The 12540-nt window shown below is 50.1% G+C and overlaps 1 protein-coding gene across 1 annotated transcript in view; it reads right to left on the bottom strand.

The window, feature by feature from the left end:
* BSN (bassoon presynaptic cytomatrix protein) overlaps positions 1 to 12540 on the bottom strand; it is an 81462-nt gene that overhangs the window by 18260 nt on the left and 50662 nt on the right. The window contains exon 3 of the mRNA XM_040995011.1: positions 741 to 1625. Within this exon, the coding sequence (XP_040850945.1) occupies positions 741 to 1625 (885 nt within the window). The remainder of the gene's footprint in view (positions 1 to 740; positions 1626 to 12540) is intronic.

Below are 12540 nucleotides of genomic sequence, written 5' to 3'. Positions count from 1 at the left end.
AGCCCACAGGGCTCAAGTAGCTGCATAAGTGCAGGAGGTAGGGGTCTTGGCCTGACCATCTCCTAATGTGACACAGGCGAGAAACCCACCTAACTACACCAGGAAGAGTCAGTTCCAGCCCCCAGGAGCACTCTAAGGGCAAGACACCCCTGGCTATGCCCAGTAGCCACGGAGTGATCTTGGGTATGAGAGAGTAAGTAAGGAGTTTAGGGGAGTACAGCTGTGCCAGGGCACCTCTACATTTCAAGCCTCCCTGACTGGACCCAAACCTCAAGCAAACAGAAGGCTGATGCTGTGCCTCCGCTTCCTTCCACCTGACTCTGCAAAGAGAGGCAGAAAGAACTGTGCCAGCCCAGCTCTCCCTCAAACCTGCCTTAGGGAAGAGGAGTACTCCTGAGCACCTCCACAAGCGGCCACAGCAGCTGGAAATGGGAGGGTCAGCTCAGGGCTTCCTGAATCCATCTACATCTGGGAGCAGACCCAGGGCACTGTCCAGTCAAAGACAGTGGGCACCTCTATTCCCACCCACCATAGACTCAGATCTCCGAGTAGAAAGACTGGTGTGTGTGAGGCATGGACAGAGAGGAGCCCCAGCACCCTTGTACACTGTCTGTTAGGAGCAGTCTCGTGCCTGCTGCAGACCCAGCACTTGACAGCCCTTTTCGGTTCCTGTGTCACCCCCACACTCTAGGCTCTAGCCTCTCACCAATTTGGGGATACATGCTTGGTCCAGCTCTTACCTCCACCAGGTGGGGTGTTGGGTTGAAGCCACACAGGTTGCACACCTGGAGCTTGCAGGTGGTGCAGGTGTTATAGTTGGCTGGGCCCTTGCTGCCCATGTTGAGCTCCGCTTGGCACAGTGGGCAGGTAGCCCTTTCCTTCGGCGTGGTCTTTGGCTTGGCAGCAGCCTTGGATGCTGCCTGGTGTTCTGCTCTGCCATGTTTTGGACTAGTTGTTCCTTCAGTTTTTGCCAAGGCTCCAGGCCCTGACCCAGGGCCTGTCCTAGCCCCAGGCTCAGTTTTGGCTGCAGGTGCTGGTCCAGGCCCAGGTCCTGAGCCTGGAGGTCTTGGACCAGTCTCCTTGCTGGCATCGCTGAAGACGATCTTGGGTGGACCCTTACTGGGGGCAGGCTGGCCCTGGGGCTCAGCCTCAGGCTGCACAGACATGAGGGTGCTTGCCTGGGTTAGCAGTGAAGCACCAAGGCCAAAGAGCTTCCCAGTGAGGCCCTCTTGAGTCGGCTCGGCAGCGCCAGCCCCAGAGGGCGCTGTGGTGGCACTTTTTGCTGAGGCCTCTCCTGGAGGTGGCCTGGGCTCAGCGGTGGAAGGCTTGGTGGGGAGGGAGGGCTGAGGAGATGCTCTCCCCATCTCTGGAGGGGCAGCTGCTGGGGCATGTCCCGGCACTGAGGTGGCCCTGGCTGTCTCAGCCTGGCGGGATCCAGGCTGTGGTCCCCCTGGGCCCCGAGATCTCTCTTGTTCTGGCTTCCCCAGGGGCTGTTTGGCTGGGGAGTGGGCAGGAGACAAGGCTGGGGAGTGCAGCTGCTGCTGGCTTTTGGAACGAGGCGCAGTGGTCATGTCCATTCCCAGAGCCCTCTGCATTTGACAGTTCAGACAGAGCCATTCTTTCACCTAAGGAGAGAAGCATCAGTTAGCAAGGTGGCCATGCCAGGTGGTGCTCATGGTCCAGGATAGTACAGGCCCCACAGTAGCTAGGGTTGGTTTCTGGCTCAGGCAGAAGTACCAAGCCCCCTGCTCAGGGGTTTTTTTAGGATGCCATGGGGTGGGGCAGATGGCACCTGGGCCAGAGCACAGGTGGTCCTATACTCCTTAACCACCCCCATCACGCAGCCTGCTACCTGCTGGACCCACCTGTTGAGAATCCTCCCTACCCAGCGGGGTCACCCAAGACCTGGACATGTGATTCCCGCTCTCCAGTCCACACTACTGACTTCTAGGCTGGATGGCCTAAGTAGGCTCCTGACCCTTTCCCATTCTGGCCATTTTTAGTTTTAAAGATGTATTAATTTTTTACTTGAAACACAATGAGGGCTCAGCACAATGGCTCAGTGGCTAAATTCTCACCGTGTAAGTGTTGGGATCCCAAACAGGCACTGGTTTGAGTACCACTTCCCTTTCAGCTCCATGCTTGTAGCCTGGGAAAGCAGTGGAGGATGGCCTAAAGACTTGGGACCCTTCACCCACGTGGGAGACCTGGAGGAAGCTAACTTTAGATCTGCTCAGCTCTGGCTGTTGTGAGCCACTTGGAGAGTGAACCAGTGGGTGGAAGATCTTTCTCTCTGTCTCTCCTCTCTGTAAATGTGATCTGCCTTTCCAATAAAAATAAGCAGATACTTAAAAAAAGAAAAAAGAAACAGAGAGAGCGAGAGAGTGAGAGAGAGAGAGAGGAGGTGAGACCCTCTATTCCCAAATGGTTCTATCCCACATGCCTGCAATTGTCAGAGCTGGACCAGATGGAAACTGTATGCCATCTAGGTTTCCTGCATAGGGCACAGACATACAAGTACTTGGGCCTGGGATGTGCCCTATCAAGGAATTATATCCAAAGTATGGAGTAGCTAGGACTCAAACTGGTACTTTGATACAGGATATATGCACATCTCAAGCAGGGTCTTACTAGCCTTCAGAGCCACAACACTGGCCCAAGAGCATTCTTCAAAAAATGTAAACCAGGTAGCAAGGCCTGGGCCTAGAGCAATGCCTGGCATACAGTTAAGTAGCCAATAAACATTGCAGAATGAGTAGGTAAAGATAAACAGGTGGAAGAAGGAGGCACAGAAGATAAAATGAAACCACAGGTTCTATCCTGGAGAAGCCGAGACTCCAGCTGAAAAGACAATATATGAACCAAAAAATCACAGAATGTAGAACAGAATAATGTGATCGAAGTGGCTGGTGTAAGCAGAGTGAAATAAGCCTTGTACCCTCTAAAGGAATATATATATTTTACAGAAGATTGGATAATTTTTGTTTCCAGAACAAATAAGACACGTGCAGCCATTCACTGGTAAACATGTTGTTTTCCTCTGCCATCAGCCCTGTGCAGGGATGGGAATGGGACCTTACCCATAGGGCCAACAAGAGCCTGCCAAGCCTTGCTGCAGCAAGAAGAGGAGGCCTTTTATTTCTTGGATTTCTAGACAGAAAGATGACCAGCAGCCGTCTTTTTGAACATGCGGAGAGATGCTAAGAAGGAACTCAATCAACAGCTGGAAGTGCAGCCAAGAAGATCATTTGATTCTATGGATAAAATTATGTCTTAGTCTACCCTTTTCTAATTACATGAGCCAATACATATTTTTTTTCCTCTAACAACTCACATATAAATTATAGCATATTACTTATAATTGCATTATGTTTGAAGATTTATTTATTTTTACTTGAAAGGTAGGGTGACAGAAAGAAGGAGTGACCACAGCCCCAGGAGCCACCCAGCCTTCCCCTCCCATTGGTCTCTTTCCTCTCTCCTTGGTTTTTTCAGCCCAGACACACAGGGCCTCCTGATGGGTCAAGTGGAGCTCTGAGCTAAAATTTGCACCAGGGCTGTTGTACTCATATTCCCTCTCTCCCTTGGCTTGCTTTATTGTGTAGATATCACCTCTCTCCTAAGCGCCTTCATGGACCACACTGTGACCATCTCTCCCCTTGCCCTTACGCAGCTCATTTTCCTCCAAATGCTTACTTCATCCCAAAGTATGTACTAATTAGCTCACCAGGAGTCCCTTGTGTCCTGCAGAGCCTGGGATCTCTTGTGGACAGGGTATTCCTTGGGAGTTCCAAGTGGTGTATGGTGGGCAGCAGGCCTCACCCCAGAGAGGCTTGCCTGGGAGACACGTCCTGATGATGCAGTGATACAGACACTACTTCCTCCAGGTTGAAGCCACCACAGCAGGTCTTGTGATGAGGAGGTTCTTCCCCTACAGCCAGAGCTGAGGCCTGCGGCCCTGGTGTTGCCCTGTCAGGGGCTGTGAATCCCCTTGAAGGGCCATTCACTACCAGAAAATGATCCAGGCTCACTGTGGGGGCAGAAGGACCTTTTGAGGACCTTTGGGCCTCCAGCCCTGTTCTTTGTCACAGGGCCCCGGGCTGCACTATAGTTGCTATAGCCTGAGCTGAGACTGAGAAGGGGGAGTCTGGGAAATAAGTTTCCATTTCCTGGGACTGGAGGGACCCTCCCTGGGGCTGTGGACAGGACTGAACAAAAGCATGTGCTCTAACTCCTAACCTCATCACTAGAACATTCCTCCTGGCAGCCCTCATCTCCCAGGCTGTCACAGGCGCCTCACCTAAAATAGAACCTCTTCAAAAAAGAAATGCCTTCCGTGACTCATCGCCCAGATGGGCAGGCTATTTCCATCCAGCTTCTTCAACAGTGAGGAGCCTGGACCACACCCTGACCCAGCCCTTCCCAGGCAGGACACAGGCTGAGGAGGTTCTAAACCAGCATAAATGCCCTCTCTTATCACTGCTCAGGTCTCCAAAAATATGCAGGAGGGGACCCAACCCTTCCTTTCTCTTGCTGCTGCCAGGTCCCTACCCTCTTGCTAGGGGTATGGAGGCTGCACACTGGAAAGTGGCAGGATAATGGGCTGGGCACACACCAATAGTCCTGTGGCAGACTGCCCTGGCCTTGGAACTAGCAGCAGTTGCTCAGGAGGTCTTCAGGCATTTTCCTAGCTGGCTGCCCACAGAAGGATTGGCCTTCTACTGGTGTGAGAGAACATCTCTCCTAGGGTCCTACTGGCATGACTAGGCTCTTGGCAAGGAGGTAAGCAGTCATTAAGAGCCAAAAGCAGAGCAAAGCTGACCTGAGCTTGATGGCTCCACCAGAAACCAGGTTTATTAAGCTCGCCCTTCTTGTCGACAAGAAAGGCCATCCTACCATTTCTGAGGGCTGGCCAGGACCTCCCTGGATGCCCATATGGGCCAATCCAGCGGGGCCCTGAGTGGAGGTAAAGATGGGAAGGCTCTGCAGGGTCAGGAGGTGGTTTGAGAAGCAGAGGAAGCAGAAGCTTGGACAAGAGATCTGTTTCCCACAGGGAGCCACTGCTGCTTTGCCAGGAGCCTGCAGGGGAGCTGGAGAGACAGGGCCCCTGGGCTCTGGGGTGCTGAGGACTTTCCCTGAGAAGAGTCTTTTCCGCTTGTCCCCTTTCCCAGACTGTTTAGAGCAGAGAAGGGCAGGAAAGACAGCACTGTTCAACACCAGTCCACTGTGCTGCACATCAGCTGAACGAGCAGCCACGAGTGGCCCACTGTGTCTCACCCCCTGAGGATGGTGTCGCCAGATCTGGTACTTTGGGCTGCTCCCAAGGCAGATCCTGACTCACCGTCAGCCCAGTGGCTGTCAGGACACAAGACCGGCCCCGACAGCAGTGAGTTCTAACCCTAACCCTCCCACCTTCAAGCAAGAGAGTGCCTGTGGACATCACTTGAGCTTCCTTTCTGTGGAACCAAGCAGCCTGCCTCTGAGCCGCAGCCCTGCCTGGGAGAGCAGGCATTCAGTGTGTCTGATCACTCACCAGTGACATCATGCCTCATACCTTGTTTGTTCATGCTTTCCATTTTGGTACAAATTGCAACATCACAGAAACAGCTCATAAAGGAGCCCTCCCTGCTGGTGCCAAATCCAGAGATTCCTGTGAGGGAACCATTGGCCTGTGTGCTCCCCTGCCTTTCTGGGCTGTGAGTCATTGGCCAGCCCTCAACAGGAGGAGGCCCATGGACAAGGGCAGATTACAAGGAAGGAGTCAGGGTTGGCGCAAGCCCTCCTACTCCAACACCAATGGACATAACCTAATGGAGCACCTAACCCGCTCGACACTTGGCCGCCTTGCGTCTGCCCGCAGTTGGTTTGACCTGTCAGCTGGCTGACCTCTGGCTCAGAGTCCTGAAGCGCATAGGCACACTGACCCAGAGCTGGCTCAGACAGACATGGCCCACAGGGGAAGTCTGGGCCAGTAATTCAGGTCAGGGCCTTGGGGTAGACCCTGGGTACCTGCCCAGCATCTGAGGCCAGGATACTGGGGATGGAATCTAATCACTTCTTGAGGCTGGAAGGCCTTTCTGACCTGGAGCTTTATGAGAGTAGCATCATGGTCGATCATGGACCCCTTAGCTGTTCTGCCTCCCTAACCTCATGGATGTCTATTGTCCACCATCAGTTAACTCCCCTGCACTCTCCCCAACACACTCCAGCAGATGGAAAATCTCACTTTTGGTGATATTGGCAGTAATTCAGAACTGTTGAACTATAGAAACCTCTCGAGCAGGACCCTCAGAGTATGCCTCATATCAGGGAGCCTGGGATGGTTGGGAGGCTGTGTGTGGCTTCTCCCCTTATCTCCCTCCTTCCCCCAGATACAGGAAGGAAAAAAAGAGAATGTGCAAATGGTGATCTCACCCACCTTCCTATAACCCTTGGCCCTTATCAACCTGATCAACTATGTAAAAATTATCAAAAATAAAAATAATTTTAAAATGTAAAAATACAGACACAAAGTATAAAAAAATGATCAAGTTTTCCATGAACTTTTTGAAACTCCCTCACATATGCATACACACATATATGTGCTGTGCATGTGTTAAAATAAACACAAAATTTAGGGCCAGCATAGTGGCTCAACAGGCTAATCCACCTGCTAGCGTCAGCATCCCACATAGGTGCTGGTTCATGTCCTGGCTCCATTTCTGATCAAACTCTTTGCTTATGGCCTGGGACAGAAGTGGAGGATGGCTTCGGTCTTTAGGACCCTGCATGCATGTGGGAGACCTGGAATATGCTCCTGGTTCCTAGCTTTGAATCAGCTCAGCTCTGGCCATTACAGTACATAGGAAGTGGGACAGGGGGTGCCCAAGAGGAGCCCAAGAACCAAGGCAAAGAACAGCTCAGACCAGGCCAGGTTACAGTACCCACTGGTATATGTGTGGCTCAGGTCTAGAGGTGGGTCTATCTGGGCCAGTTCATAACACCCACCGGTAGATCTGAGAATGAGGATGAAATGCAGGCCTGGATGGGTCAGGCCATAGCAGCCCTGCCTGGAAGGTAAAGGCCAGTTTGTATTATGCCAAGACTGGGGACTGGCTGGGCCAGGTCAGGCAGCAGCACCTGCCAGGGCTCCCTGAAACAGGGAACAGGCTGGGCCAGGCTACAGCACCTGCTGGCAAATGCTGAGGAGAGATGGGCTATGCCAGACTGGGGCATAGTACCCATTAGCCCTTGCAAGACCCAAGAGGTAGGTGTGTGCAAGCCCAGTATCGGGAAGCCATGAGGACTGTTCCTGCTGGTGAATGTGAGAGCTGGGACAGGGAATAGATCAGGTTGGGCAAGGATATAATACCTGTTGGCCTGCATGTGAACTGGATTGGGGGAGAGCCAGGCTGGGCTAATCAACTGTATCCACTGGTACAGACATGAGTCGGAGTAAGGGCAGGTGGCTTGGGGTTTGCTGCAGCGTTAGCTGGCAGGTGCTGTGAACAAGGGCAAGTCCTGTTGAGCTTAACTGTAGAACCACCTGGAAAGTGAAAGCTCCAGGACTGGGAGTAGGGAAACTGTGGGCACCTCTCTGATGGGCTGCAACTCCCATTGGTGAGTGTGAGAACTAGGACTGGGGACAGGCCTGGCTAGACAAATGGAGGCACCTGATGTCATGAGTATGGGCTGGAGGGTGAAATCAGTTGGGTTAAATTTGGTTTCAAAATACAATAATGTATACGAGATCTGAATGGGATGTGGGACAGACTGGACCAGTCCATGCTGGAAGGCACAGGAACCAGGGCTGGGGGCCGGTCCAGTGGTGGTTATTAGGGCTGGCCCACAGTATCTATTAATTTGCATAGGGGAAGTAGAGTAAGGAGGGCAGAACAAATTTATCAAGTACTCCAGTGAAACTTGACAGCAAATCTCTGGGCGAATGGAGACTCTGAGGTGAACTATTTCAGCCAATTGACCTTGGAAAGATTTCTTCATCCTTGGATCTGCAAGATCAACAGCATTTCAGAACTATCAAAACCAGTTGAGCAGAACCCTCAGAGCATGCACCACATCGGCAACCCTGAGATGACACTAGGTAGCCATTCCCCATACCTGGGTACCGAGGCAGCTGGGAGGTTGGGTGTGGTTTTTCCCCTTGTCTCTCCCCCACACCCAGATACAGGAAGAAGAAAAACAAAATGTATAAATAATGGTCTCGCCTACTTTGCCCTGATTGTCAATCCTTCCCACCCTGATCAACACAATTTTCCATGTTAACCGTTTTGAGAGTTCAAACTATAAAATAAATAAAGTGCATCCATCACTACTATCCACCTCCATAGTTCTGTCTTGTAAAAGTGGAACTCTGGGGCCCGGCACGATAGCCTAGTAGCTAAAATCCTCACCTTACATCCACTGGGATTCCATATGGGCGCTGGTTCTAATCTCAGCTGCTCCACTTCCCACCCAGCCCCTTGCTTGTGGCCTAGGAAAGCAGTCGAGGACAGTCCAAAGCCTTGGGATTCTGCACCCACATGGGAGACCCGGAAGAAGCCTGAGGCTCCTGGCTTTGAATTAGCTCAGCTCCAGCCATTGCAGCTAATTGGGGAGTAAACCAGCAGATGGAAGATGCTTCTCTCTGTCTCTCTCTTTGTAAATCTGACCTTCCAACAAAAATAAATAAATCTTTTTTTAAAAAGATTTATTTTTATCACAAAGTCAGATATACAGAGAGGAGGAGAGACAGAGAGGAAGATCTTCCGTCCAATGATTCACTCCCCAAGTGAGTACAACGGTCGGTGCTATGCCAATCCAAAGCCAGGAGCCAGGAACTTCTTCCAGATCTCCCACACAGGTGTAGAGTCCTAAGGCTTTGGACCATCCTCGACTGCTTTCCCAGGCCACAAGCAGGGAGCTGGATGGGGAGTGGAGCTGCTGGGATTAGAACCAGTGCCCATTTGGGATCCTAGCGCATTCAAGGTGAGGACTTTAGCCACTAGGCCATGCCGCTGGGCCCCAAATAAATAAATCTTTAAAAAAAAGTGCAGGCCCGGCACAGTAGCCTAGTGGCCAAAGTCCTCACCTTACATGTGCCAGGATCCCATATGGGTGCCAGTTCTAGTCCCAGCTGCTCCACTTCCCAGTCTGCTCCAGTCTGTGGCCTGGGAAAGCATTCAAGGATGGTCCAAAGCCTTGGAACCCTGTACCTGCATGGGAGACCCAGAAGAGGCTCCTGGATCCTAGATTCAGATTAGCTCAGCTCTGGCCATTGCGGCTACTTGGGGAGTGAACAACAGATGTCTCTCCTCTTTGCATATTTGCTTTTCCAATAAAAATAATATATATATTTTTAAAGGTGAAACTTTGAGCATAGAGACAATAACTCATCATGGTCCCCTCCTCTTAGGCCCTGCAAACTGTCATTGCCCATTGTGTCACTCTGATTCTTGACTCCTCTGACGCCTCCTATACGTACACTTGTACTCTATTTGTATCTTTGTGGGTGGTCCATTTAACTTGGCATAATGTCCTTAGGGTACATCCCTATTACAGTACAAGTCAGAATTTCCTTTCTTTTAGAGGCTGAATATTATTCAGTAGCATGTATACACTACATTTTGCTTATGTAGTTCATCTGTTAATGAACATTCAGGTGACTTCATTATTTTAGCTATTGTGATAATGCTGTTATGAACGCAAGTGTGCAGATATCACCTCAAGATGCTGCTATCAATTCTTCAGGGTACACATCCATAAATGGAATTGCTGGATCATATGGTAGTTCTATTTTTAATTTTTTGAGCAACTGCCAAACTCTTTTTCACAGTAGCTACACCTTTATACATCCCCATCAACAATGTGAAGAATCCCAATTTCTCCTTGCCAGTGTTTATTGTTTTCTGGGTTATTTTGCTTTTGTTTTTCTTTTTAAAGATTTATTTATTTACTTATCTGAAAGGTAGCATGATAGAGAGAGAAAAGGAGCACTCTTTCATTTTCTGGTTCACTCCCCAAATGGCTCAGCCTGCAAGGCTGAGGCCAGGAGCCAGAATTCCACCCAGTCCCCTGGGAAGTGGCAGGAACCCAAGCCTCGGGCCATCACCTGCTGCCTCCCAGATACATTCACAGGGAGCTGGATCAGAAGCAGAGGCGAGACTTGATAACAGATACTCTCAATGAGATGTGGGTATTCCAAGGAACAGTGTAAGCTGCCGTACCACACTGTCTGCCCCACTGGTTTTTCTTAAATGGTAGTCATCCTAATGAGATCAGGTAATAGCTCATTGTCATTTTGATCTGCATCAGGCAGTGATCAGTGATGCTGAGAATCTTTTATTGTGTTTACTGGTCATCAGCACATCTCTTTGGAGAAATATCAATTCAGGTCCTTTGACCAATTTTGAATCAGATTGTTCTTTTGTTGTTGCTGTTACGAGTCGTGGGATTTCTCTGTATGTTCTGTATATAAATTCCTCACTAAGTGTATGATTTATAAATATTTTTTCTATTCTGTTGGCTTTTTACTCTGTTGACAATATCTTTTGATGCAGAAAGCTTTTAAGAATTCATAAAGTCCAACTTGACTCTTTTCTTTTTTCTTTTGCATCATGCTTTCGTCTAACAATATTTTATCTGTGGCTCTTCCGATCCATTTTGTGTAAAGTTTTGTACATGGTCTAAGGGAAGGGTCTAACACCCAGTGTTCCCAGCACCATTTGTGCTGTTCCCAGTGAAAGGCCTTGATGCTCTAGCTCTTGTAAGAGCATCTGGCTATTTCTGGACTCTCTAATATTTCACTGGGGTCTGCGTCCATTCTTAAGTCAGTATCACACTGTTTTGACTACTGTAGCTTTGTAGTAAGTAATGAAGTCATGAGGGATGAGTACTCACTCAAGTTTTGTCCTTTTTTTCTTTGGTTAACTGGCCCTTGACATTCTTTCAGAGGGATGCTTTTAAATGCACATCTGATTTCACTGTCTCCTTCCCACGCCTTTGGGATCCTAATCACAGACCCGAGCAGAATCTGTATGTCCTTTGGTTTTGGCTTATGGCATTCTAACACCCTAGACCTGGCTCTCCCAGGACCCTCCTGTGAACCAGGCACAGCCCCTTAGGTCTCCTTTTGTCCTGGCTGTCTCCTACCCAGCTCCAATCCATCTCTGGGCAGACCAATATCCCCTCCTCACAGCAGCCCATAATAGCCTTGTTACAGTCCCCTGCTCAGCCTGTTTAGCCCTGCCCTTGCCTGTGTGCTCACTGTGGAGGGGCTGCCCGCTGCACTGTTTGAGGCCACAGAGGGCTGAACACAGTGGCTGCTCCCCTGCCCTATGTGCTCACAGCAGTAACTGTCCCATCAGAAGGACTCAAGGAGGCAGTTAGGGGAAAGGATGAAGGAAGGGAGATCATTCTCCAACTAAGTGGAACAAGCAGTCCTGTTCAGGCCAACAGATAGGCAAAAAAAAAAAAAAAATAGGAACAGCAAAACCAACACGTCACCAGCCTGCCCCGTCCCTGCTCTGAGCTCTCCCTGCACCCTGCCTCTGGCTTTCTCTCCTTCACTGCCCTTTCCTGCTTCTCCCCTCTTATACCTTCTTGCCCTTTTTGCCTTCCCATGCTATTTACTTATTTCTTTACCATCTTTATTCTCTTTGTATTCTTTTGCCTTCAACTATGAAAACAAGCATTTGAAGAATAAACTGTCCTATGTTCTGTTCTGAACTAACCTTGTATTCATTGTTGGCCGACCCTCTTTCACAGCTGAAAGGTGGAGCTCTCTGCCTGGGAGCTTAAGACATGAAACAGTGCGTGCCCCAGTTCAGCTGTCCACCTAGGCTCCTGCCTCCACCCTGCAGTCCAAACAAGTAGGCCAGATACCTTTTCTGCTGGGACCCTGACCTTCCTGGGAGCCTGTGTTAATGCATGGTGGGCTGTGCTAAGGCTGACTGTAGAACGGCAGACATTTCTCTGGTTTTAATTAATTAATTAGAGAGAGGGATACAGACAGTGAGTTGCTATCTGCTGATTCACTCCCCAAATGCTCACAATGGACTTCACTGGGCCAGGCTGAAGCTGGGAGCCAGAAACTCGATCCAGATCTTTCTCATGGGTGGCAGTAACTCTTCTTCTTGAACTATCCATCCCTACTGCCTCCCAGGGTCTGCATTAGCAGGAAGCTGGAGTTGGGAACTGGAAATTTAATCCAGGCACGCCAGTGTGAGAAGTGAGCATCTTCACCTGTGTCTTAACCATCTGCCCTACCAATTCTCTACTAATGTGAAGGCAGTTTCATTCAATGGGACTATTCAAAGGCCAACTGCCCAAGTACTAGACACACAGAGGGTAAAGGATCTTCTGAAGGACCTGACATCAGCAGACCTATCCATTTTATGTGTAGAGGGCCACAGAAAGCTGAGGCAGTCACCTGCTCCTGGGCCCAGTAAGGAGGACACCATTGACTCCCCTCGGTGCACTGCGGGTCCCATGTCCTTCCAACACCTGCTCCTTCTTCCGCTCTGGCCCAGGCGGCAATGAGGCCAGGAGGAAGCAGGAGGGGTG

The sequence above is a fragment of the Ochotona curzoniae genome, unplaced genomic scaffold (genome assembly GCF_017591425.1).
Source record: "Ochotona curzoniae isolate NIBS_2020 unplaced genomic scaffold, NIBS_Ocur_1.0 contig_908, whole genome shotgun sequence".
NCBI classification, from domain to species: Eukaryota; Metazoa; Chordata; class Mammalia; order Lagomorpha; family Ochotonidae; genus Ochotona; species Ochotona curzoniae.
The sequence above is the reverse complement of the archived record's forward strand: the minus strand, read 5'-3'. Positions and strand labels throughout refer to the sequence as shown.